We start from the raw sequence: 27,674 nt of genomic DNA on the forward strand, positions 1-27,674 counted from the left end.
AAAAGTATTGTATTCACTCATCTTCAAATGTACCTAAGTTTATCATTTGTCATGCATTCTTCATTCACTACATCTTCTGCAAACTTGACGTTAAACTACACTACTTGTCTTAGACTGCATCCAAAGAATGAAATTTTAAAGGGCACAAAGAGATGTTTCCACTTACAAGGTGGGCAAATTTTATAACACAAAACCATGTTCTATAGAAGAAAGAACACCACACAATTGTGAGGAGAGCTGGGTTCCATTACTGGATCTTTCACTTAATGGTCACGTGAACAAGGGCAAGTTACTGAACCTCAGTAGATCCAAGGGTCCTCATTTGTAAAATGAAGGAGTTAGACGTGATAATTTCTAGAATTTAAGAACCCCGAGAATGACATTATTAGAACGTTCCAGTGTGTATGACTGAAGTACAGCAATAGGGTTAGGTAGAATGGGTTAAGCCCAGCAAATGAGAATGAGGAAAGTAATGAGGAGGCAGAAACTGCTGCCAGAAATAAATTTCTGCAAGCAGGAAGAACAAATTATTCTCTGCAAGGGTAGGCTTATACAAAATGACTCTCTCTGAACACGTGTTGGTAGCCACCTGGGCTGAGGAGATGATCGCTGAGCTGATGGCCATATGGAAGAAGAAAGGCAGATTTAGCTTCTTTTAAAAAGGGAGAAAATCCTAAATCCAAACATTAGCTAATAACTGATCAGCAAATCTTCAAATGCTCTTTGTTTTGTTTTGTTTTGCTCTACACTTCTTATCTACTTCTGTGTCCAAGATTAAAAATTGGATAAAAATTGGAGAAATAGGATAAAGCCACAGAATTAGAATGTCTATAAATGTTTCTGTTGGTGTTCTCAAAATGGAAGTATTCTATATGGAAGGGGCAACTTGAAACTTTTAGCTAGTAATTTTCCCTTTTTATTCCTGTCTAATACAGCCTAATCTTCAGAGGAGAAATATTACATATAAAATCTGTAAGACATGTGACCTGTATACACTGTAGAATAGATCACTCTTTCCCCATTACTTCCCATGGAATAGCTATTAACACTTGTTGAATATATATGCCCTCTAATTTTCTATTAAATGATAACATTTGCTTTAATATAAAAATTTCTTTGTAAGTAGGACATTTAACTCTCTTAAAGTTATGACATTTTTGTGATGCATTTTGTAACCAAATTCCAGAAACCTTGAACATTTATGAACCATGTTTATTTAGAAAATCTCACTGAAAAACTCACATAATGTTTTTTAAATATGTACTTATTTTTGAGAGAAAGAACAAGCAGGGAAGGGGCAGAGGGAGAGAGAGAGAATCCCAAGCAGGCATCACACTGTCAGCACAGAGCCCAGTACAGGGCTAGAACCCACTAACTGTGAGATCATGACCTGAGCCAAAACCAAGAGTTGGACGCTTAACTGACTGAGCCACCCAGGCAACCCACATAGTATTTTTTTAAAGAAATTGAAAACTGAACAAGTAGTTAGTGTAAAACAACTGCCGCTTCTTAACTCTGAAATAAGGAATCTAAGAAACTCCTCAGTCTTTCCTTGATTGCCATGACTTTCACCATTTGAAGATTATAGGCTGTTTGTTTGTACTATGTCATCCTTTTAGGTTGGTCTAATGGTTCCTTATGATTAAATTCAGATCACTCATCTTTACCAGGAATATCATGTAAATGACACTGTGTTCTCATTGAATCCTAGCAGATTCAATGATGGGATGGGCTGCCCCTCTACATAGATACCCTCCTCACTCTGTTTAGGTTCTAACTTCCAAAATCAGGCTGTCCTTCCATTTGGATGCCCTTCTCGCTCTTCTCAGGCCTAAATACTCCATGTTGAGCATCTATCCCATGTGGATATCCTCTTCATCCTGCTCGGGTTCTGACACCCCAAGCCAAACCACCTCTGCAGAGCCCCCTCTTCACTCATGTAGGCTGAGATTGCCCTTGCCCCTGGATACCATCCTTACCTTCTCAGGCTCTAACAACCCATGCCTATCACTTCCTGAACAGTGCCCTCCTTACTCCACTGGATTCTACTGCCCTATTCTGGGCCACTGGGGTCCTTTGGCCAGGAGCAAATGTTTAACATGCCCTACCTCACCAATGGCTTTAGGACCTTATTGTTCAAGAAAGAAAAGAATAAAAGGAGGAGGAGAAGGAGGAGGAGGAGGAAAAGGAAGAGGAATAGAAGAAGAGCCCACAAGTTAATTGATTTCAAGATTATATCAGTTAGGACGCTTTGAATCCAAGTAATAGGAAACCCATCCTAGAGTTTAAACAAACAAACAAAAACCTTTATTGGTTCATATGATAGAAAAGTCCAGGGCTAGTTCAGAACACAGATAGATTTGGGACTTCAAGTAGTGACATGAGGACAAGTGTCTGCTTCTTTCTTTTTCTCTTTTTCAGTCTGACCTTGCTCTTTTCTGTGTTTTGACTCCATTTTAATACAGCTTTCCCCCTTGTCGAGTCCAGGTACAGGCTCACACCCTCCAGTCCAGGGAGAATAAAAAAGGAAAATGTCCTCTTCCTAGCAAAAAGTCTGGCTTAGTCTGGACTAAACTAACCACGCTGTCTGAGGGAATAGAATGTCCTGACTGGTTTAGGCCAGAAATGCACGCTGCATCTTGAGTGGAATCTCCCTCAAACAAAGTGAGATGAGAGTGGAGTAGTTTCCCGAAAACAAAATTTGGGATACTAGTAATAGGAGAAAGATGAGTGGATGTGATAGAGCAAAAATCAACAAAAGTTCACACTAGAGGGGAGGAGTTAAGATGATGAAGAAGTAGGGGGACCTTGGGCCTTTTTCATCCCTCAAACACAGCTGTATTGATATCAGGTCTCTTGGAACACCCATGAAATCAATCTGTGGACTGGCAGAAGGATCTCCTTGGTTGGAGGGAGATAGGGTGGCAGGTGAGAGGCTTATTTTAACAAACATATCAAGGCACACCTAGTTAAAGGTCCAAACACTTCCCACTGTAAGCAGGAGGAGCTCTGTAGAGGACTGACCAGTGGGAAAGAGCCAAAATGCAATAGCAGAGGGTACACAGCGTACATCAAAATCACTTACTGAAGTGCCAGGCCCTGGACAGTGCATGACCCCTTTTTAATACAGTATTATTCTCAGATGAAGGGAACATACCAAGCTTTCAAAACATGCAAAAGACAGAAACTTAGCCAAAATGACAAGTCAGAGGAATTTTCCCAAAAGAAAGGTAAAGAAGAAATCACAGCCAGGGACTTACTCAAAATTGATAATAAGCAATATATCTAAGCAAGAATTTAGAGCAACTGTCATAAGACTACTAGCTAGGCTTGGAAAAAAAGCATAAAAGACACCAGAGAAACTCTTACTGCTGAGATCAAAGATCTAAAAACTAGTCAAACTGAAATTAAAAATGCTATAACAGAGTTGCAAAACCAACTGGATATATTCACATGAGGATTGAAGAAGCAGAGGAGAGAATAGGTGATACAAAAAATAAATTTCTGGAAAATAATTAAGTTGAAAAGAAGAGGGAAAGAAAACTATTAGATCACGAAGGGAAACTTAGGAAACTCAATGATTCTACAAATCCATTATAGATTTGTAGAACGCACTATCCGTATCATGGGAATCCCAGAAGAAGAAGAGTAAGAAAAAGAGGGAGAAGGTTTATTTGAACAAATTTTAGCTGAAAGCTTTCCTGATCTGGGGAAGGAAACAGGCATTCAAGTCCAAGAAGCACAGAGAACGCCACTCAAAACAAGAATAAGTCAATACCACGACATATCATAGTGAAATTTGCAAAATACGAAGATAAAGAGAATTCTGAAAGCAGCTAGGTACAAAACTTCCTTAACCTACAAGGGTAGACACATAAGGTTAGAGGCTGTGTCCACTGAAACTTGCCAGGCCAGATGGGAGTGAGAAGAAATATTCAACGTGTGGAATGGTAAAAATATGCAACCAGGAATTCTTTATCCAGCAAGGCTGTCATTCAGAATAAGAGATAAAGTTTTGCAGACCAATAAATAAATAAATAAATAAATAAATAAATAAATAAATAAAGGAGTTCATGACCACTAAACCAGGCCTACAAGAAATTTTAAGGAGGACTCCACAGCTCTACAGGTAACATAATGGCACTAAATTCACGTCTTACAATAATCACTATGAATGTAAATGGACTAAATACTCCAGTCAAAAGACAGAAGGTATCAGCATTGATAAAAACAACAAGACACATCTATATGCTTCCTATAAGAGACTCATTTTAGACCTAAGGACACCTGCAGATTGAAAGTGAGGAGATGGAGAACCACCTATCATGCTAATGGACATAAAAAGAAAGCCAGAGTAGCCATACTTATATCAGAAAAACTGAATTTTAAAACAAAGACAATAACAAGAGATGAAGAAGGGGATTATATCATAATTAAGGGGTGTATTGATCAAGAAGTACTAACAGTTATAGGGGTGCCTGGGTGGCTCAGTTGGTTAAGTGTCTGAGTCTTCATTTTGGCTCAGGTCATGATCTCACAGTTTGTGAGTTCAAGCCCCACATCAGGCTCTGTGTTGACAGTGTGAAACCTGCTTGGGATTATTGGTCTCCTTTCCTCTCTACCCCTCCCCCAATCGCATGCTCTCTCAAATAAACATTTAAAAAAATTTTAGGGGCACCTGGGTGGCTCAGTTGGTTGAACGTCCAACTTCAGCTCAGGTCACAGTTCGTGGATTCGAGCCCCGCGTCGGGCTCTGTGCTGACAGCTGGCTCAGACCCTGGAGCCTGTCATCGGATTCTGTATCTCCCTCTCTGGCCCTCCCCTGCTCACGCTGTGTCTCTCTCTCAAAAACAAATTTAAAAAACATTAATAAAAATAAAATAAAATAAATTTTTAAAGAAAAAGTACTAACAATTGTAATTATTTACTCTCTCTCTAACCCTCCCCTGCTCATGCTGTCTCTCTCTCTCTCTCAAAAATAAATTAAAAAACATTAATAAAATAATAAAATAAAATGAATTTTTAAAGAAAAAGTACTAACAATTGTAATTATTTACTCTCTCTCTAACCCTCCCCTGCTCATGCTGTCTCTCTCTCTCTCTCAAAAATAAATTAAAAAACATTAATAAAATAATAAAATAAAATGAATTTTTAAAGAAAAAGTACTAACAATTATAGATATTCCTCCAACTTGGTAGCACCCAAATATATGAATCAATAACAAACATAAAGAAACTCATTGATAATAAAGCTAAGAGACTTTAACACTCCACTTACGGAAAGGACAGATCATCTAAGCAGAAAATCGACAAGAAAACAATGGCTTTGAATGACACACTGGACCAGATAGACTTCAGAATATTTTATCCTAAAGCAGCAGAATACACATTCTTCGCTAGTACACATGAAACATGCTCCAGAATAAATCACATACTGGGTCACAAAGCAGTCCTCAACAAGTACAAAAAGATTGAGATCATACCATGAATATTTCAGATCACAACACTATGAAACTTGAAATCAACCACAAGAAGAAAATTGAAAAGCCCTCAAATACATGGAGGTTAAAGAACATCCTACTAAAGAATGAATGGGTTAGCCAGGAAATTAAAGAAATACATGGATGCCAATGAAAATGAAAACACTAAGGTCTAAACCCTTTAGGATGCAGCAAAGGCAGTCCTAAGAAGAAAGTATATTACAAATCAGGCCTATCTAAAGATGCAAGTAAGGTCCCAAATAAACAATCTAACCTTGTACCTAATTGCTAGCAAAGGAAAAGCAAATAAAGCTTAAAGCCAGCAGAAGGGCAATAATAAATATTAGAGCAGAAATAAAAGATATAGAAACAAACAAACAAAAAAAGTAGAACAGATCAACAAAACTAAGAGCTGGTTCTTTGAAAGAGTAAACAAAATTGATAAGCCCCTAGCCAGACCTATCAAAAAGAAAAGAGAAAGGACCCAAATAGATAAAATCATGGGGCGCCTGGGTGGCTCAGTCGGTTAAGCGTCCGACTTCGGCTCAGGTCATGATCTCACAGTTCATGGGTTCGAGCCCCACATCAGACTCTGTGCTGACAGCTCAGAGCCTGGAGCCTGTTTCGGATTCTGTGTCTCCCTCTCTCTGACCCTCCCCTGCTCACACTGTCTCTCTCTCAGAAATAAATTTAAAAAAAAAATTAAAAATAAAAAAAAATCATGAATGAAAGAGGAGAGATCACAACCAACACCACAGATATACAAACAATTTTAAGAGAACAAGAGAACACTATGAAAAATTGTATGCCAACAAACTGGACAATCAGGAAGAAATGGATAAATTCCTAGAAATTCACAAACTACAAAAAAAAAAAAGAAAATTTGAACAGACTCATAACCAACAAAGAAATTGAATCCATTATCAAAAATCTCCCAACAAATGAGTCCTGGGCTAGATGGCTTCCCAGGAGAATTCTATTAAACATTTATTTATTTATTTTAATGTTTTATTTATTTTTGAGAGAGAGTCAGAATATAAGTGGAGGAGGGGCAGAGATAGAGGGAGATGCAGAATCCGAAGCAAGAGCCAGGCTCTGAGCTGTCAGCACAGAGCCCAATGTGGAAGCTCAAACCCACAAACCATGAGATCATGACTTGAGCTGAAGGTGGACGCTTAACCAACTGAGCCACCCAGGTGCCCCTAAACATTTAAAGAAGAGTTAACATCTATTCTTCTCAAACTGTTGCAAAAAATAGAAATGGGAGGAAAGCTTCCAAATTCATTCTATGAGGCCAATATTACCCTGATTCCAAAACTAGACAAAGACCCACTAAAAGGGAGAATTACAGGCCAACTTGCCTGATGAACATGAATGCAAAAATTCTCAACAAAATACTAGCAAATCGAATCCAACAATACATTAAAAGACTTATTCACCATGGTCAAGTGGGATTTATTCCTGGGCTTTAGGGCTGGTTCAACATTTGCAAATTAATCAAGATGATGATATACCACACTAATAAAAGAAAGGATAAAAAAAATATGATCCTGTCAGTAGATGCAGAAAAAGCATTTGACAAAATACAGCATCCATGCTTGATTAAAACCCTCAACAAAGTAGGGATAGATGGAACATACCTCAACATCATAAAAGCCATATATGAAAGACTCACAGCTAATATCATCCTCAATGAGAAAAACTTTCCCCTATGGTCAGGAACAAGACAAGACACTCTCACCATTACTATTTAACATAGTACTGGGAGTCTTAGCCTCAGCAATCAGACAACAAAAAGAAATAAAGGGCATACAAATTGTAAGGAAGAAGTCAGACATTCACTATTTGCAGATGATATGATACTCTAGAAAATCTGAAAGACTCCAGCAAAAAATTGCTAAAAACCAATATATGAATATAGCAAAGTTGCAGGATATAAAATCAACATCTATAGCCAAAACATAGAAAGAGCCTAAGTGTCCATCAACGGACGAATGGATCAAGAAGATGTGGTTTATCTATACAATGGAATACTACATAGCAATGAGAAAGAATGAAATCTGGCCATGTGTAGCAACATGGATGGAACTTGAGGGTGTTATGCTGAGCGAAATAACTCAGAGAAGGACAGATACCATATGTTTGCACGTATAGGAGGAACTTAACGGAGGACCAGGGGGAGAAGAAGGGGAAAGATAGTGGGGGAGAGGGAGGGAGGCAAACCATGAGAGACTCTTGAATACTGAGGGGGGGGGGGGGGGGGGGGGGGGGGAGGGGGGGTGATGGGCATGGAGGAGGGCACTTGTTGGGATGAGCACTGGGTGTTATATGGAAACCAACTTGACAATAAACTATTTAATAAAATTAAATAAATAAATAAATAAAATCAACGTGCAGAAATCTGTTGCATTTCTATATGCCAATAATGAAGCAGCAGAAAAAGAAACCAAGGAATTGGTCCCAACTGCACCAAAACCAATAATATACCTAGGAATAAACCTAACGAAAGAGGTAAAAGATCTGTACTTTGAAAAGTATAAGGAAATTGAAGAGGACACAAAGAAATGGAAAAGCATTCCATGTTCATGGATCAGAAGAACATTGTTAAAATGTCTATACTACCCAAAACAATTTACACATGTAATGCAATCCCTTATCAAAATTACATTATTAAGTATTTACCCACAGGATACAAAAATACAAATTTGAAAGGTTACATACACATCCAATGTTTATAGCAACATTATCAACAATAGCCAAACTATGGAGAGTGCCTAAATGTCCACTGGCTGATAAATGGATAAAGAAGATGTGGTATGTATATATATCTTGCCATTTGCAAAGATGTGGATGAAGCTAGAATGTATTATGCTAAGCGAAATAACCCAGTCAGAGAAAGACAAATACCATATGATTGCATTCATGTGGAATTTATGAAACAAAGCATATGAACATATAGAAAGAGGAGGAAAAAACAGAAGAGAGGGAAACAACCACAAGAGACTCTTAATGATAGAGAACAAACTGAAAGTTGATGGAGGGAAGTGAGTAGGAGATTGGATTGATGGGGGATGGACATTAAGGAGGGCACTTGTTTTGATGAACACTGAATGTTGTATGTAAGTGATGAATCACTAAATTCTACTCCTGAAACTAATTTGCACTCACTGATCATTAACTAATATGTTAACGAACGAAAATCTAAGTAAATTTATAAACAAGCAAACAAATAGTATAAAACTGGAAAAAATCAACAAAATTCCAACTACAAAAATGAGAAACCTTCATTGTAGGAGGACTAAAAGTAACAGGCAGTATTTGTTAATTATCAAATAAATGGTATGGAATAGATGCTTGTCTCCCAAGAGAAGGAGAAATCATGGTAGAAGCCTTCTTCAGGAAGGAGAGACTGTAAAATTTAAACAAGAAGAGTACATATCCTATGACTTATTAAATTATAATAAATGTCAAAGAAACTTGCACATGTATAGCAAAATATTGGCGACAACCTACATGCCCACTGACAGGAGAATAAATCAATGGTGGTATACTCACAGAATGACATAGTATATACTGGTGAAAATGAGTGAATCACAGCTACAGGAACAACACGGATGGATATGGTAGCATGATGTGAAATAAAAAAGTAAGTCCCAGTATATATATATAGTATGATGTCCTTTTTCTGAAATTTACAAACAGGCAAAACTAAACCACGTATTGTTTAGAAGTGCACACACAAACACACACACACACACAACACTACTGGGAAAATAAAAGGAAGGGAAGGATAAAGCAAAAGCAAAATCACAGGATATTGGTGGGGGTGTCAGGGGGCAGGGGATGGAACAGAATAGGAGCATGGAGTGAGATATGTTACTGCAAATGCTTAAGTTTGGTAACACATTCATAATTGTGCAATTAAAAAATAGAAGAAATGTGGATGCAGAAGTGTGCAAGACATTGTCAGGACCGTGAGTATAATGGAGATACAAGAGCAAATAATTTCTATATGGTATTATGGGTAGATATTATTGGAAAATGGACTGGATCTGTATACGGGAGGACTTTTCCCCCTGTTTCTTAATTTTTATTTATTTTTAATTTTTAAATTTCAGTATAGTTAACATATAATGTCACATTAGGTTCAGGTGTACAGCACAGTGATTCAGCTTCTCAATACATTGTGCTATGCTCACGTCAGATATAGCATCATCTGTCACTGAATATGGTAGGACTTTGAACCAGGGAATTTCATTTTATTTTTTATTTTTGCATGTTGATATATTTTTATTATTTAGAATAATTGAGGAGTGTGTTTATTTAAATATGATTAATAAAAGCCATAAATTTGACTTAGTGTCTTTGAGGTTCATTCCAGTTGTGTGATATGTATGCATTAAATTTTTTAATTTAAGTATAACTGACACACAATGTTCCATTAGTTTCAGGTGTACAACATAGTGATTCAACTTTTCTATCTGTTATGCTATGCTCCCCTCAAGTGTAGACACTATCTGTTACCATTCAAAGCTATTACAATATTATTGACTGTATCCTCTCTGCTGTGCCTTTTATCCTTCTGACTTATTTATTCTATAACAAGAAGCCAGTATCTCCCACTCCCCTTCTTTTGTCCATCTTCCCACCCACCTTCCCTCTGACAACCATCAGTTTGTTCTCTGTATTTATAGGTCTGATTCTGCTTTTTGTTGTAAATTGTTTTAATTTAATTTTATAAATATGTATTGAGCCTTACTACTGGTAATCTAATTATGTATACAATGACTAATACTGGTCTGTGATTATGGAAGTAGGAATGTAGAGGACTAGCCACAAGATACATTGCTAAAGGCTAGCAGGATAGGATTAAGTGGCCTATTGGATATGGAAGGTAAAAATTAGGGAGGAGTCAGATTGACCCTGGAGTCTCATCTGGCTGAGTGATAGAGTTAAAAAAACAAAACGGAAACAGGGAAGATGACACAGGATATCTTGAGTTCAATACAGAAATTCACTGTGAGATATTTAGTTGGGCTTTGAGATACCTTTGATATACCTGGTTTTCTGTGGGGAGCAGTTGTCAGGAGCTTCAGTCTGCTATAAAAGGGGAATAAAAATTTCCCCCATAGATAAGTGAACTTTAAAAAAAATGGTTTTTTGTTTATTTTTGAGAGAGAGACAGGGCACAAGTGGGGTAGGGGAAGAGAGAGATGGAGACACAGATTCCAAAGCAGTCTCCAGGCTCCAAGCTGTCACAAAGCCCAACACGGGGCTTGAACTCATGAATGGTGAGATCATGACCTGAGTCGAAGTAAGACGCTTAACTGACTGAGCCACCCAGGTGCCCCATTAAATGAACTTTTGATTAGTTCTTGGTTTTGTGTTTATGTCTTTTAGCTAAACTACACATCCAATTTCCAAAGCCACATCCTGATCAAGAAGTGAGATTGTCTTCAAAACAATTTCAGAAATATATAGAGTTGGTTGTATCTGAACTCAGGGGCAATGAAGATCATGTTCTGGAAAGTGTAGTCGAGTTTCTGATGAATACTTTAGAAAGGAGCCATACTGAGAATCTGAGGAATTGTGCCAGGTGGAAGTGGCTGCACCAAATCCAACATGCTGCAGAGACAAGTGGGGTATCCTTGGAGCCAGTATACACCGAAACCTTTAAGGCTCTCACTCAGGTATGTTTTTCTTTTTTTTTTTTTTTTTTTTTTAATGTTTTATTTATCTCTAGGAGAGAGAGAGAGAGACAGCGTGAGCAGGGGAGGGTCAGAGAGAGAGGGAGTCACAGACTGAAACAGGCTCCAGGCTCTGAGCTGGCAGTCAGCACAGAGCCCGACGCGGGGCTCGAACCCACGAACCGCAAGATCATGACCTAAGCGAAAGTCGGTCGCTTAACCGACTAAGCCACCCAGGCGCCCCTCAGGTATGTTTTTCTAGCGTGACATATAAGAGGAAAAAATTCCTCTCGTAGGTGATGTTCAATGGTTGCAGAGGGGGAGCACACTAAATTCTCTTGAAATATCACTGGGTACTGCTATAGATGTTTTATTTATTCCAAAACATTACAGTGACCCAAAGCCTGGGAAAGATGAAGCTGGACTGATTGTAGGTTGGGAAGGTAGCAGTAGAGAGGAAGGGCACAAGAGACAGAATTATGTCTTGGGATTTCTAATTTAATTTATGCTGAGAGTCAATAAGATTAGAACAGACAATAGACTAATAGTGAAAAATATCAGGAAGGAGATGGTGCAGGCATTTGAAGCTACATTTCCCCCTTGAATAGTGTTTTAGGAGTCAGTTTCGAAAAGGAAATATTTAGGGGCATCTGGGTGGCTCAGTCGGTTTAGCGTCCAACTCCTGATTTTGGCTCAGGTCATGATCCCAGGGTCATGGAATCGAGCCCTGTGTGGGGTCCTCGCTGAATGTAGAGCCTGGGTAAGATTCTCTCTTTCTCACTCTCCCTCTGCCCCTCTCCCCTGCTTTCACACACACACATACTCTCTCTCTCTCTCTCTCTCAAATGAAAAAAAATTTTAAACTATTTAAGGGGCACCTAGGTGGCTCAGTCGGTTAAGTGTCTGACTCTTGCTTTCAGCTTAGGTCATGATCTCATGGTTCATCCAATGGAGCCCCACATTGGACTCTGTGCTGACAGCATGGAGCCTGCTTAGGATTCTCTTTCTCCTCTCTCTCTGCCCCTCCCCCACTTGCTCACTCTCTTACTCTCTCAAACTAAACATTAAAAATTTTTAAAGAGAAACTATTTAAATCATAAAGTCATTATGAAGTAGGATCCAATATCACACAATATTTCATTGCACTGCCTAGAAACAAGCTGACACTATTATAGAATTGTGTCACTTAAAACACATGACTCTGATGGGCCACTGCCCACAGCTTTGCCACCCCCTCAGACACTCCCAGCTGGCTGATCCTCCCAGACAGAAACAGCATGGCTGCCTTATATATATACACATATATATATTCATATATATGTATGTGTGTGTGTATATATGGCAGCCATGCTGTTTACATATTTATTTATTTATATTTATACATATACATATATATATAAGAAATCTCTCACAGATTCCACTAGTCCAGGGAACTTGGAGCCATTCATCTCAGCTAAATAGCAACACTTAATTAATGGATTCATCAACTGAATGGCTGGATTTTCCAATGTACTTTGAAATGATGTGACCAGGAGCAGAAGACTAACCTAGAAAAATAAGTATTACTCCAACTGACTTCAGAGATCTGTGGTACCATAAGAGAAATATTACTACATTTGCTAGTTACTCTATAGATCTTTTATGTAGAAAAGAAAGAGTAAAGGAAAAAGAAAAAAATACATGAAAAGCAAATCCAGCGCTGACTTCAGCAGCACATGCACTAAAATTGAAACAATACAGAGATTAGCATGGCCCCTGCTCAAGGATGTCACGCAAATTTGTGAAGTGTTCCATATTTTTCCAAAAATAAAAAGAGAAAAGAAAACCAAACCCAAATATATAGGAAGAGAATGCAAATATCAAGGAAAGCATCTTTGATGTCCCCAACTTATGGACATGCTCAATATATGTGTTAACACAATATTATTAATAACATAATAATATTTTAGGTACAGAGAGTTTTCTGTAATTTTAATTAGAAATAGTAGTTACATAAAGTCTGTAATTGGGGGCCCCAAGAAATTTTTTCCTGGCATAAATGAAATATCATAGCCAAACTATGTTAAGAATTCCTTGAGAGTGTTTTTTCCTACATTCACTTCATAGTAGATGGTGAAAATGTACTCAAGAAATAGGAGTTAAATGAAGCCATATTCTTGCCCTGGCCCTCTAAAATAAATACTTTTAACTGAAGCCGAAACAATATGACTATATAGTTCAAAGGGATCCAAGCCTTAAACCTCTAAATTTGAGTAGACAAGGGATTTTTTTTTTTAGTATAGTTGACATAAAGTAAATCTATTCCATTAATTAAAACTCATTTCCGGGGACGGGGGGAGAGAGGGAGCGTTTGGGTGGCTCATTGGTTAGGTGTCTGACTTGATTTCAGCTCAGGTCATGATCTCACGGTTGTTGGATCGAGCCCCTCATCAGGCTCCACGCTCACTGTGGAGATTCTGTCTCTCTCTCTCTCTCTCTCTCTCTTTCTCTCTCTCAAATAAAAACCAAAACCAAAACCAAACAAAAACTTAAATTTGGGAGACAGCTGTGGTATCAGCCTTTTCCCCACTGCTCATGAATGGTAATTATTGTGGTCAGATGCACAAACTGGCTAATGAAGGGAAACATGATTAAGAGAATAACTCTTAATCAGCAAATACATGGTCAGAAACATTTTGCCACAGGACGCCGAAGCCCATGGAAATAAGAAGATCAGTGCTCACATTTCCCTCTTAGAAGAAAACAGACTACTGCCTGATAGAGGGAATGTTCTATTGAGGAATGTAGCTTCTACTTTAGATGATGCTCCATTTGTACTGAACAGAGTACTCTACAGGGACATGAAGGGAATCAGGTAAGAATTTCTTGAAGAGGTTGGTTTTACACTTTTAAAAAATAATTCCTTTTCTGAAATAAACTAGTATTGTAATCCCAGTTAGCTTCCCAGGAGAGAAATGCCTCAGGTCACCAGTTTCTGAAGTGGGAGGTGATGGGTTTCCAGTTTTGAATAACTTCACCTGGTCATTTCTAGAGCTCACTCCTAGGCATTGATTTGCCATGTTGGGACTCTGCTTCACAACATCAGCTCGATTATTTATGCCTGCTCTATAAGTTATGCCTCCAGCATCCTGTTCATATATGTTCGCTCTGTTATGAGCTAAGCTTGTTTTTTTTAATCTTTTTCTCAAGTCAGACTCTCCAAACTAGTAATTTCATGAGTCCACTTCTCTGACATATAATGACCATAACTATGAATGGAGAATTGATCTAATTTCCTGCATAGTTTCATCTAAAGCCTTCTCCTGTGCCTTTCTACCATCTTCATATCCCTATTCCTCAGCTTTACAGTAGTGGATGAAGGGAAGCCAATACATGTCCCCCAGGTTCAGCACCATGGGAACATCTTCTTCTGGAACTATTCTGTTAAGAAGAGTGGTCAAAATGGTTCATTCCTGGCTCTGCCTCTTCAGGATGCATCTATGAGGGTCTTTGGGGTCATGGCTGTTGACACACTAAGAGATCCCCAAAAAATAAACATCTTTGTACCTCATGAGATCAGATTCTATCAGGTAAGTCATGGGGGAATGGTAGGATGGCCTCTCCTTCTATACTTTTTATAAAGCAAAACCTAAAACCAGATGAAAATAAAGCTATGTATATAGATAGTGTCCTCATACTTGTTCCTGTTCACTGTGTCTGTCAGTCTTTGGAGAGGTTCTCCATTACATATGGAAGGACTCTCAGCCTCATCTATGCCTCAGCCTCTGGGAAGATTGTTAATATGTGTCCTATTGCACTAATCATAGGAACAGCATTTTATGTTGTAGAAGTGAAATCCAACCATTAGACTACTAATGAAGACCCACAAAGTAGAAATGAAACCTTTAGAAGGGAGATATTTATGTGTTGTTAGTAGGGGAACTTAGAAATCTTTTATTCTTTCCATAAATGCATCCCCATGACTCTTGGTTTCAGTGTCATGATTTTTAAGGATGAAGAATGTAGGAAGAAACCTAAATGTTTCTTGACTATTCATGTTTTCAAATTAGATCACAAAAAAGATGGGCACTTAAAATTTTTTTCAATGTTTATTTTTGAGAGAGACAGAGACAGAGAGACAGAGACAGAGACAGAGTGTGAGCAGGGAAGGGGCAGAGAGAGAGGGAGACACAGAAGCTTAAACAGGCTCCAGGCTCTGAGCTGTCAGCACAGAGCTCGAGGCGGGGCTTGAATCTATGAACTGAGAGATCATGACCTGAGCTGAAGTCAGATGCTTAACTGACTGAGCCACCCAGATGCCCCAAAAGATATGCGCTTTTAAGACGTATGACTAGACCATTTATTTCTACAAGCATTTTAATTTTATTTTATGAATAGAAATTGTGATGAAGGGAGATTGAAAGCCTTTATGAAAGTGATGCACTGGGATGTAGCAACAATCAGGAACTTGCTATACCTTTACCACTTACTCACCTCCAAGCCTTTGGCTCTTTATGTTTATTTACCACAGTTTAAAATTTTCTCTTCTCAGGGTGCCTGGGTGGCTCAGTCAGTTAGGTCCAACTCTTGATTTCAGCTTAGGTCATGATTTCACAGTTTGTGAGTTTGAACCCTGCATTGGGCTCTGTGCTGTCAGCACAGAGAGCACTGTGCTTGGGATTCTCTCTCTCTGTCTCTTTGCCCTCCTCCACACTATCTCTCTCTCTCAAAATAAATAAACTTAAAATTTTTTTTCTCTTCCCGTTTATTGGATGTATAACCAAGAAAAGTGGTGGAATCTTTTTCTCTGGACATTTAAAAAAATGTTTATTTAGTTATTTTGAGAGAGAGAGAGAGAGAGCCCAATGTGGGGCTCAAATTCATGAACTGTGAGATCATGACCTGAGCCGAAATCAAGAGCTGGACCCTTAACTGACTGAGCCCCCTAGGCAGCCCTGGACATCTTTTTAATAATATGATTCACTCTCATCTGACATGAGAATGATATAAAGATATCAAGAAGAAAATGGAGAAGTATGGAGTTATCAGTAGGTGAATTATATATAATCTTATTAGAGAACCTGTCAAAATGAAATTTACTTTTTATTTTTTTAAGTTTATTTATTTTGAGAGAGAAAGCATGTGCAAATGGGGAAGGGGCAGAGAGAGAGAGAGAGAGAGAGAGAGAGAGAGAGAATCCCAAGCAGACTCTCTGCTGTCAGCACAGAGCTTGACGTTGGGCTCAAACCCACAAACTGTGAGATCATGACCTAAGCTAAAGTCATACATTTAACCGACTAAGCCACCCAGGTGCCCCTCAACATGAACTTTAAATGGACTCTCTAGGACCTAAAGGTAAAGTGTCCTGGGTTATCCTTCGATGCCTTGGATACTATAGTCTTGGATATACAGTCTTGAAGAATTTGCGGTTCGTAGAGTCTTTTGACAACAAGACAACAGTTGAGTTCTAAGGACTTGGTCCCCCTTTTCCATGGAACAGGCTCTCTTAATGCCTATAAGAAGATTATGTTGTCTAGCATGTTGCAGGCCTTGGGCAGAGTACATCCTATACTGATCTAATGACAGAAAGCACAAAAAGATCCAGACATTAATATTGCATCATATCAGTCAGGGCAGCTCCTACCCATCTGCCCAAAGCTGGTGTTAGCTCCTGGCTTTTAAATATTTTTCCTCATTTCAAACTTTATCTTGTTCTTCTGACTCTATTCTTTGATAGCACATATCACAAATTTCACTGGATGATTATCAGGAAACATAATAAAGTTATGTGGATCTTATAGTAGATCTCTCCTTACATCTTTGATTTCTTGAGATCTTTTTTTTCATAATAGAATTCCGAACACTGCCTTTTGAGAACTGATGAATGATTTGTCTGAAGTAGATTATCATTAGTTTTAAAAGATAATCTGAATGTCTCAGTGGTTGAGTATCCAACGTCATCTCAGGTCATGATCTCGGGGTTTGTGAGTTTGAGCCCCACATCAGGCTTGCTGCTGTCAGCACAGAGCCTGTTTCAGGTCCTCTGTCCCCCTCTCTCTGCCCTTCCCCCACTTTGTGCTTTCTCTGAAAAATAAACTTTAAAAAAATATAATTCAATTGGTACATTATTTTGCTATTTTAAAAAGAAAAGACAGTTGGGGTGTCCGGGTGGTTCAGTTGGTTAAGTGTCCGACTTAGGCTCAGGTCATGATCTCACAGCTTGTGGGTTAAAGCTCCGCATCTGGCTCTGTGCTGGCAGCTTAGAATCTGGAGCTGCTTTGGATTCTGTGTCCCCCTCTCTCTGCCCCTCCCCTGCTCTCACTCTCTCTTTCTCTCAAAAATAAATAAACATTAAAAACAACTTTCAAAAAATGCAACTAAAATTTTCTGTCTCTACAAGGGTGTTGAGAATGTCTTCAGCAGTGCCTATCACTACGTCCACAGCAGGGAGCACATCCTGCATGTTGTGATCACTGGCATCGCCTGGCTCTGTGACATCACATCCAACATCACCACCATCACTACATACTTCATCGAGCCTGGCCCAACGGATGAAGGCAAGGTGGGCAGTGTCAGACCTCGAACAGAGTTTCCATATAGTATTGTCTTGCTAATATGCTAAAACCATATTTGGTAGCTATTAGACCAACTAAGGACATATTTCCATGATCCCAATTTAAGATCCTTGGTTGTGAGTGGCAAAAGTCCATCTCAAACTGCCTTAGGCAAAAAAGGGAATTGATGGACTTGTGTGACCAACATAAAGAAAGGACAGGAATCAGGCTGACTTCTAGGATGATGAGAAAGAACCAGGAATTCAATATCAGCGCTTTCTCATGTTCTTTCTCTTTGCAAGTCTCACATGTGCTTCCCTCTACACTTTAGCTTTGTCCTTCTAGCTTAAGATAGGCTTTCTCCACAGGGCAAGCCAGTTGCTTAGTAACTAAAAAAGAATCCTTCTCATGTTAATTTGGAAACCCAAGAGGGCATTTTTAGTCTGTTCTGCTACACGGCCTCCAGCCGGGTGCGGGGCTGGCAGAGTTTACAGTAAATGGCAGCCCCCACCAGAATCGAATGGGGAAGTAGGAAAGGATGAGGCACTGTTTTTTTGGAGGGACATGATTACATCACACCCGTTAAAGAGAAAAGTCCTATCAATAATGTAAGGAGTTTTTGCTGAATGTTTGTTTTGGTTCTTTTACACTTCCCCCTCCCCCAAGTTTTAAATTCCAGCTAGTTAATGTACAGTGCAATATTAGTTTTAGGTGTAGAATTTAGTGATTCATCACTTACATACAACACCCACCAGGTGCCCATCACAACCCGTGCCCTCCTTAATCTCCATCACCTATTTAACCCATCCCCCCACCCTCACCCACCTCCTCTCCAGTAACCATTAGTTTGTTTTCTATAATTAAGAGTCTGTTTCTTTGTTTGCCTCTCTCTCTCTCTCTCTCTCTTTTTACACTTAATTTTAATGTTAGGATTTTGCATGTGGTGAGAATGGATGGAAAGGTGTCTGTCTTCCTTTTCAGAAGGACTTTATAAACAGGGGTGTCTAGGTAGTCCAGGTGGTTAAGCATCTGACTCTTGGTTTCGGTCATAATCTTGCAGTTCGTGGGATCAAGCCCCGTGTGGGGTTCTGCACAGAGCCTGCTTGGGATTCCCTCTCTCTCTCTCTCTGGCCCTCTCCTGCTCTCTCTCTCTCTCTCTCTCTCTCTCTGTCAATAAATAAATAAATAAATAAATAAACATTAAGAAGGAAAAAAGAGGGGCACTTGGGTGGCTCGGTCAGTTAAGCATCTGACTCTTGGGTTTGGCTCAGGTCATGATCTCAAAGTTTGTGAGTTCGAAGCCCTGCATTGGGTTCTGCACGGGCTGTGGAGCCTGCTTGGGAATCTCTCTCTGTCCCTCTCATACACGCTCTCTCTCTCTCTCTCTCTGTCTCAAAATAAACAAATAAACTTTTTTAAAAAAGACTAAACAATCCTGCGTAGTGCCTGCTCAGGTGGTGGTGAAGAGCCTAAGTAATGTCATTTTGAAATTAAGGCCTCCATTAAGAGCAACCTCAGGCTGCACATAGCCCCAGTTCCTCAGATTGCTCAAGGCTAAAGCCATCCTCCGACCACCCTCAGATCAGCTAATCAAAAAACATTCCTGTGGTCTGAGTCAAGGCTGGGAACTGTGGACAGTTATTCTGTACAAACTAGCCAATTTCTCACAGCTTGCCTGAACCCCATGTGGGCCCTTTGAACTCACCTCATAATTGGTCATTTTCAAAGGATTTTCAAAAGTCATGATTGGGTCCCACCAAAAGTAATGAACACCTCACAGATACTGAATGGTCAAAGCTGATACCAAGGGTACTGTACAATTGTAAATGGTGCTTATGTGATGATGCAATAAGTACAACATGTACACTGTAACACCCCCATCCCTTACCCCTTAAAAACCCTGCTCACTATTGTTCGGGGCTTCACCTTCTGCCATGACACTGGTAGACGGGTGAGCCCCTGCTCGAGCTTGTAATAAAGACCCTTTTGTACTTGCATCGGTGTCGGCTCCATGGGGGTCTCAGGGGACTCGTGAATCGGGCACAACAGTGGCAGCACCTTGGTGCTCTCAGTCCCTCGATTTGCCCTCCATATGTGTCTCTCCCCTTCTCTCCAAGCTTCTTTTCTTTCTCAGTGGCTGGACCAAGCTGATGCAGACTTGGCCAAAGAGCAGGATCATAGAGCTCTCTGATAGAGCGAACAGACTGAGGAGATGGAGAACCCTAGTTGTGGGTGCTGCTCCTGGGGGTGGGGCAGGAATGGGAACCCCCAAATGCCCTCAAAAGGGGGGGGGTGGACCACCCAGTGGGGGATGAGGGTGGTGAGGACCATTCAGTGTGGGGGACAGACCACCAGGTCTGATGGGCACCATTGTAGTGTGGGATCTGGAGAGGATTTGACTTGGCCAGTGTCCACACTTAAGAAGACCCCTGTTTGGGCCTTAAGGGAAATGATATCTAGAGAATTATGAAGAAAGTTAAAATCACCCACAGCAGTCAACAAAAGCATGCCTTCAGGGGTAGGTAGTTTTCAGAATCACAACCCTGTGGACAAGATCACTAGGATCACTATCCATCTGAGTCAGTTATAGAGTGAAAATATCCCCAGAGTGAGGAGGAAGAGGAGGGCCACTCAGCAGCCCAGGGTCTGGGTGGGGTCACACCTGGGCAGAGAGACCAGTGTACCTGTCCAAGGCTATAGTCAGGGGTTCGTCCTAAGTGGAAGAGAGGTGAGATTTTGGTGTTAAAATGGCTGTGGGTGGCAATAGGGATACCTTTTTCCAAGTACTTAATTCTAGTAACTTCCTAAGCCTCCCCCTTCCTCGTCTTCAGCTTCTCCAATCTATTCTGCCCTCTTCTCCAGTCTGCTCTCCTTCAAAAAGTAGACAGTATCAATAGGATCCTTGGCTTCTGCTTAGGTTTGTCCAATGAGACATACCAATAGGAGATCGCAGGACACACGGAGAGTGAGGCTGAGTGTTTTGCTTCTGGCACTCTCTCTGCCAGGTTGCTGTGGGTTGGCTATGCTCTTCGACTAAAGGCCACTACACCTTCAGTCAGGTGACCCTCTCCATACAGCTGTCCTCTCCAGGTTCTGGTAATCGCTTCCTTCCTTTACCTCTTCAGGCTGAGTGGTAGCAGCTCCCTATTGTTACTAGGCCTGGGATTCTATATACTATCCACACCTTTACAAATAGTCCCTGATTGGGGTGCCTGGATGGCTCAGTTGGTTGAGCATTCAACTCTCGATTTCTTGATTTCAGCTCAAGTCATGATCTCAGGGTAGTGGGATCGAGCCCCCAGACTGGGCTCTGAGCTGAGCTTGGAGCCTGCTTAAGATTCCCTCTTTCTTCCTCTACCCCTCCCCCACCCATTCCCTCCCCCTCTCTTTCTAAAACATATATAATTTCTTCCAAAAAACTCCAAGAAAAATCCCCAAATTTTTTTAATTGACCAAATGATTTAATTTTCATCTGGAGAAAGAATAAATAAATGCAGGAGCATTGCTAAGAAAAAGAGGGTTGAGAGGGAATTTACAGTCTTTGGGGAAGAATGGCGAAATCTATCCCGAAGGTTGAAACAATTAAAGTGAGGTTGATACATTGTTGGCTTAATAACGTCAAACTTCCTTGCACCAAATTATAGACAAAATAAGGTGCTTTAGACAAAGGGGGAAAATTGCCACATATTTAACAAAAGGTTAACACTACTCTACACAAATCAGATTTTTTTAAAAATCCAAAAAAAAGCAAAAGACACAGCTACTAAAAAATATTTTAAAAGGCACACTCAATAAATATACAGGAAAATGTTCCATTGTTCTTATAATGAAATAAAGACAAAGTTAAGTAAAAGTTAATTTTTTACCTACTAAATTGAAAAAGATTTTTTTAACTATAATTTAAAATGCCTGCTAGACATCTAAGTGGAGATATTAGAAAGACAGTTGAATATATGAGCTAGTGTTTGGGGAAAACTCTGGCTTAGCAAATAAATGGTATTTAAAACCATGTGATTGGGTTACACAACATCGTTACTGTATTTCATGCCACCAAATTGTACACCTTTGAATGATTAAAGTAATAATATTATGCTATGTATATTTTACCATAATAACCGAAAACAAAACAAAAACCATGAAACTAGAGAGAATGATCAAGAGAATGAGTGAGGATAGGAAAAAATGTCTGAGGTCCAAGCCCTAAGGTACTCCAAGTGTTTGGAATCATTGTGGCTCAAAATTATATTGACTTTGGCCTATCGTATGAAAACCATTCTATGTCCTGACCCCATACAGACACATACATACACTCAGACAGAAGTTTCACAAAACAATACCTACTTTTCCTATGTGATGCTTTCTAATATTTTCTATTCTATTTGATTCGTTTTAAAAAAAAAAGATGTCACAAGAGAAACAAAACAGAGGAGAATAAATTCTAAATGATGTGTAATATATAAGGCGAGAATGAATAGATGCTAGTGTTCCCACTTTCCAGAAGTTCACGTTAGGCCACTTTTGTTTTCTAAAGGCCCTCAGTAGTATCTGGTTTTGCTAACTGAAAGAAATCCGAAGAGGATTTTGCTTTTATGTAAAAAGGTGAAAAGTGAAAATAGCATTCAGTGTTTGTTTTGCGGTGAGCCCCCAGAGCAGCAAGGGTGTCCCCACCAAGATCTCCTTGCCCCCCAGCCGCACTCAGCATCTCACAATGCCTCCAGCCATCACACCTTTGAATTGTGTCTATGAGCATCTGTGCTTTGTCTCCATTTATTTTGTGCATCTGTTAGCAAGGTCCATTCTAAGGTATCAGAAAAGCCTAAGAATGGTTATTTCAGGGGCCTGGGAATGCTCAAAAATTTTTCTGTATAAATTAATAGTAATTGCAAAAAAAAAAAAAAAAGGGAGGGGCGCCTGGGTGGCTTAGTCGGTTAAGCATCCAACTTTCGCTTAGGTCATGATCTTGCGGTTCGTGGGTTCGAGCCCCGCGTCGGGCTCTGTGCTGACTGCCAGCTCAGAGCCTGGAGCCTGTTTCAGTCTGTGACTCCCTCTCTCTCTGACCCTCCCCTGCTCACACGCTCTCTCTCTCTCTCTCTCCTAGAAATAAATAAAACATTAAAAAAATTTTTTTAAGCATTAAAAAATTTTTTTAAAAAAATTAATTAATAGTAATTGCTTCTTCACTTTATGCTGGTCCAGCTTATGAAGATTTTCATAGGAATGCTCTGCTTTCAGATAGTGAGGCAAAGCTGAATTGGAAAGGTGGGGGTGGGGTGGGAATAAGAAGGCAGTAGCAGAAGAAAGAAAAAGGGGGAAATATCACTGCAGCTCTTTCTTTAAACAGTTTCCTGGAAAATTTTAACTACAGTGGTTATCTCACTACTGAATAATTACTGAGGCACTTGCTGAATTTATAGTTTCTTGGTCCAAGTAAAATTAAATGAAAAGCTTGTTTTTAGGCATATTATTTATGAACCCCTTATTTTCTATAGTGTGCTTCCAGTCTTTTTTTACTCACTTTTTAATGAGTAAATGTTTACTCATTTTTGAGAGACAGAGTGCGAACAGGGGAGCTCAGAGAGAGAGAAAGACACAGAATCTGAAGCAGGTTTCAGGCTCTGAGTTGTCAGCACAGAGCCTGATGCGGGGCTCAAACCCACAAATTGCGAGATCGTGACCTGAGCCGAAGTCAGATGTTTAGGCCAAATTGACACAACTTTGAGGGGAGAGGTGGAAACAGGAGAGGAATTGTTTAGCTTGGGCTAAAGATTTAAACCTAGAAACACAGTCGCAATGAGATTCTTAAAAAATCATATTAATTTTGTATATATAAGAAACCATGGAAGAAATATATTAGGAAAAGCTAGATGCTCCATTCCCAGCATCAGAGTATCTTTACAGTTTGCTAAAAACTCTACTGAGAACAGTTTTCATCTACAGGGTTTGGGAGAACACTTGAGATCATGGCAAGAGAAGGTTCCACACGGCAAATAGTCGTTCTTCTCCCAAGCACCATTCATCATGCTGCCCCTATTGGCCCTTTTATCACAGGTTAACTCAAAGAACTTTTTGTTTATTTATTTTTAAATGTGTATTTATTTTTGAGAGAGTGCAAGCGGGGGAGGGGCAGAGAGAGGTGGAGACAGAGGATCCGAAGCAGACTCTGTGCTGACAGCAGAGAGACACATGTGGGGCTCAAACTTACCAGTGAGATCATGACCTGAACTGAAGTCTGACGCTCAACTGACTGAGCCACCCAGGCACCCCAATCAAAGAACTTTTTAAAGGCAGACATAAAAATACAGTATATTTTACAGGATATGTTAATATTACTTTCTTATAAGTAAACCAGTCTCCACCAAAAAAAAAAAAAAAAAGTTGGTCAAGACTCAGTCTAAACTCTTCAAATTGTATACGTTAAATATGTGCAGTTTTTTTTATATCAATGATACCTCAATAAAGCTGTTTTTTAAAGGCATTAAGGGGCGCCTGGGTGGCTCAGTCAGCTGAGCATCTGACCCTTGACTTCAGCTCAAGTCATGATCCTACGTTCGTGGGATTGAGTCCTGCATCAGGCTCCACACTAAGCATGGAAACTGCTTAAGATTCTCTCTCTCTCTCCCTCTAAAATAATAACATAAAATAAAAGGCATTAAAGTATTTTCACAGCACTTAGGTAGGTTATGGCCAATAGCTTGAAAACCTCTTAGGGTGAGGAAGATACAGAAGCAGCAAGAAATATGAGTGATTTGTAGGAGAACTGGAGAGAGTGGTGTCCCAAAAGCCAAGTGAAGAAAGTATATCCAGAAAGGAGTTGTTCAGGGCACCTGGGTGGCTCAGTCAGTTAAGCGTCCAACTTCAGCTCAGGTCATGATCTCACGGTTTGTGGGTTCGAGCCCTGCATTGGGATCTGTGCTAACAGCTAGCTCAAAGCCTGGAGCCTGCTTCAGATTCTGTATCTCCCTCTCTCTCTAACCCTCCCCTGCTCATACTGTCTCTCTCTCTCTCTCTCTCAGAATTATAAACAAAACATTTAAAAAAATTTTTTTTAAAAGAAGGGAGTTGTTCACTGAGTCAAATACTGCTATAGAGGAAGATGATGACTGGGGGCTGATGAGTGGATAACACAATGACGGAGCCACGAGTAACCTTGACCAGAACAGTTTTGATGAAGTGAAGACAGAGACCTCACTGGAGAATATTTTTTTATTGTTCTTATTTTCTTTGGATTTTTCTGTATTTTCCATATGTTCTACAATGCACTTTGAACATCAAAAAAAAAATCACACAGTTTTATCACAGTTATAAAGAATAAGAGGGGCGCCTGGGTGGCTTAGTCGGTTAAGCGTCCGACTTTCGCTTAGGTCATGATCTCGCGGTTTGTGGGTTCGAGCCCCGCGTCGGGCTCTGTGCTGACTGCCAGCTCAGAGCCTGGAGCCTGTTTCAGAGTCTGTATCTCCCTCTCTCTCTGACCCTCCCCTGCTCACGCTATCTCTCTCTCTCCTAGAAATAAATAAAATATTAAAAAAAAAAAAAAAGAATAAGTTTGTGCATTTAAAAAAAATGTTGCAATTTGAAATTTTTCTCTTGTGAACACTTCATTCTTTTTTAAAAATGTTTATTTTTGAGAGAGAGAGAGAGAGAGAGAGAGAGAGAAAGCATGCACACATGCACTTGCTGGGGGTAGGAGGAAGGGGAAGGACAGAGAGAGAGGGAAAGAGAATCCCAAACCGCCTCCACACCGTCCGCTCAGAGGCTGATGCAGGGCTCCATCCCACAAATCCCAAGTCCGTAATGACCTAAGCTGAAATCAAGAGTCAGACACTTAACTGACTGAGCCACCCAGGCGCCCGGTGAACACCTCATTCTTAATAGTACTAAGAAATGTCCTGGTACTTCAAGCCAGAGATCATCTAAACTTTCCTAATTTTTCCCCTATCTTTCTGTTCCCCAAACCTCTAGTGGGAAAATGAGGTCTAATTATGCCTCTCTGTGTTGAAATCTCTTCTTCTTTTCAAGGATTCAGACTATGTTTTACGCAATATGATGGTTACGAAGCACTTGGGTTTAACAAAAATCCACAGGAATCCCCCTATCATATTCAGGAACACATGCATCTTCAGGTATGAAATGCATTTTCATGTCTGTTTTGTTTGACTATCAGAGCACACCCCCTGCTGTGATAGTAGATCTGAGAGACACAGCTTTTGTCTATCATTAGTATACTTGAATCTTACCCTGATCGAGTTTTAAAGAAAAATTCCTGTTTGCGTGGGACACGTTAACTCCTTTCCCCTTCAAGTCCTTTTTAAAATGGATCTCACTGGTATTTTATATTAAAATTGGATGTTTCAAAGCATGATAGTGTATTATTTTCTGTGATGTTCTTGTAAACATGGAATTCAACAAAAACGCACCATGACTGTGAAAATACATCCACATCACTTATGAGAGCTTATCATCTTAAGGTTGGCTAGCCTGTGAATGTGTATCTTTCATTTGAAGAAAACAAGCTGGGTAAAGGTGGGGAGGAAGCAGAGAACTTTGTCTTTAATAAGTACCCAGCTCTGGGTTACTTTGCGTGCCTTTCATCTGAGGGATGCCGGGAACACAGACTGGATAGATGCAAAACTGGTCTCAACCAGGGACGCACCTATTGCAAAAGGGATGAACTGGCTGTTAGAGGTCAGTGTGGTTGAGTAGGCAGTAACCTATCTCAGTCCAGTAGGCTAATTTGACATCTAAGTGCATGTGTTAATTAAATTTTACTTTGGCCTCATACCTGAATGTTCATCCACTGTCAACCTCTTTTCCACAGTTATTCCTTGTGCTAGGCAAGAGTTTGATGAGAGTCCTTGTACACCCAGACTCGTAACCTTAGACTCCCATGCGTAACTTAGAACAGGTGCCTTTGAGGAACTTTGGGGACCAATCAGCTTTATTATTATGCCTGGAAAGTTTGGCATGGTGCTTCGGGACTGTGGTTATAAATAAAGACACAAAGTGGTGGCTCAGCAGCCGGAGGGGGTGGGAACAGAAAAAAAAAAAAAAAGACATAAAGGACAAAATCTTCCGTGGCATTATAGGATTGGTATTATGAGCCATAAATGTGTTTTTGAGGCTAGGCAAAGCACCACCATTTTTATAAATACCTCAAAAGAACGACACCTCAATGTCAATGTAGATTGGAAAGGGGGGAAAAGATGTGTCTATACCTCATTAGAGAGAGAAGCAGCTACTACATTTCATTGAAAATCTCAGGCCTCTCTGGGGAGCAGGGCTGCTGGCTGCTGCACACTGTAACTTCCTCTGGAGCAGTGCCCTCCAGTGATGGGAGCCCCTACCCGGATGTGCCTCACAGTTAGGTAAACACTGGCCTCACAGCACACATCCAGAGCATCTTAGAGCCAATGACTGATAGAAGGCCTCTCCCTTGCTTCAAGGTGGGGCAGATTTTTGGCATCGTTTGCCTGTCAGAGCTTCCCTTGGGATGAGGCTGAGGCTAGCCTTCACATTCTTTATAAAAAGTTTTTTAAGTTTATGTATTTTTGACAGAGAGAGCAGAGGAGGGGCAGAGAGAGAGGGAGACACAGAATCCAAAGCAGGCTCCAGGCTCTAAGCTGTCAGCACAGAGCCCAATGCAGGGCTTGAACTCATGAACGGTGAGATCATGACCTGAGCAGAAGTTGGACACTTAACTGCCTGAGACACCCAGGTGCCCCTAGCCTTCACATTCTTTTTTTTCTTTAATTTTTAAATGTTTTATTTATTTCTGAGAGAGAGAGAGAGAGAGAGAGACAGTGTGAACAGGGGAGGGTCAGAGAGAGGGGGAGACACAGAATGTGAAGCAGGCTCCAGGCTCTGAGCTGTCAGCACAGAGCCCGATGAGGGGCTCAAACCCACGAACCATGAGATCATGACCTGAGCCGAAGTCAGATGCTTAACCGGCTGAGCCTCCCAGGTGCCCCTAGCCTTCAC

At 40.2% G+C, this 27,674-nt stretch overlaps 1 protein-coding gene and 1 non-coding gene across 2 annotated transcripts in view; both read left to right on the plus strand.

Annotated features, from left to right (window-relative positions):
- The window catches only part of EFCAB5 (EF-hand calcium binding domain 5), a 138,601-nt gene that overhangs the window by 95,796 nt on the left and 15,131 nt on the right, over positions 1-27,674 (plus strand). The window contains exons 15-19 of the mRNA XM_039252575.1: positions 10,880-11,169; positions 13,851-14,020; positions 14,507-14,735; positions 17,546-17,707; positions 25,716-25,819. Of these exons, the coding sequence (XP_039108506.1) occupies positions 10,880-11,169; positions 13,851-14,020; positions 14,507-14,735; positions 17,546-17,707; positions 25,716-25,819 (955 nt within the window). The remainder of the gene's footprint in view (positions 1-10,879; positions 11,170-13,850; positions 14,021-14,506; positions 14,736-17,545; positions 17,708-25,715; positions 25,820-27,674) is intronic.
- Positions 12,863-12,966, plus strand: LOC120246711. Its single transcript, XR_005532113.1, has one exon. It is a non-coding gene; the product is annotated as a U6 spliceosomal RNA (small nuclear RNA).

The sequence above is a fragment of the Hyaena hyaena genome, unplaced genomic scaffold (genome assembly GCF_003009895.1).
Source record: "Hyaena hyaena isolate Hyena2069 unplaced genomic scaffold, ASM300989v1 scaffold_10, whole genome shotgun sequence".
Classification (NCBI taxonomy): Eukaryota; Metazoa; Chordata; class Mammalia; order Carnivora; family Hyaenidae; genus Hyaena; species Hyaena hyaena.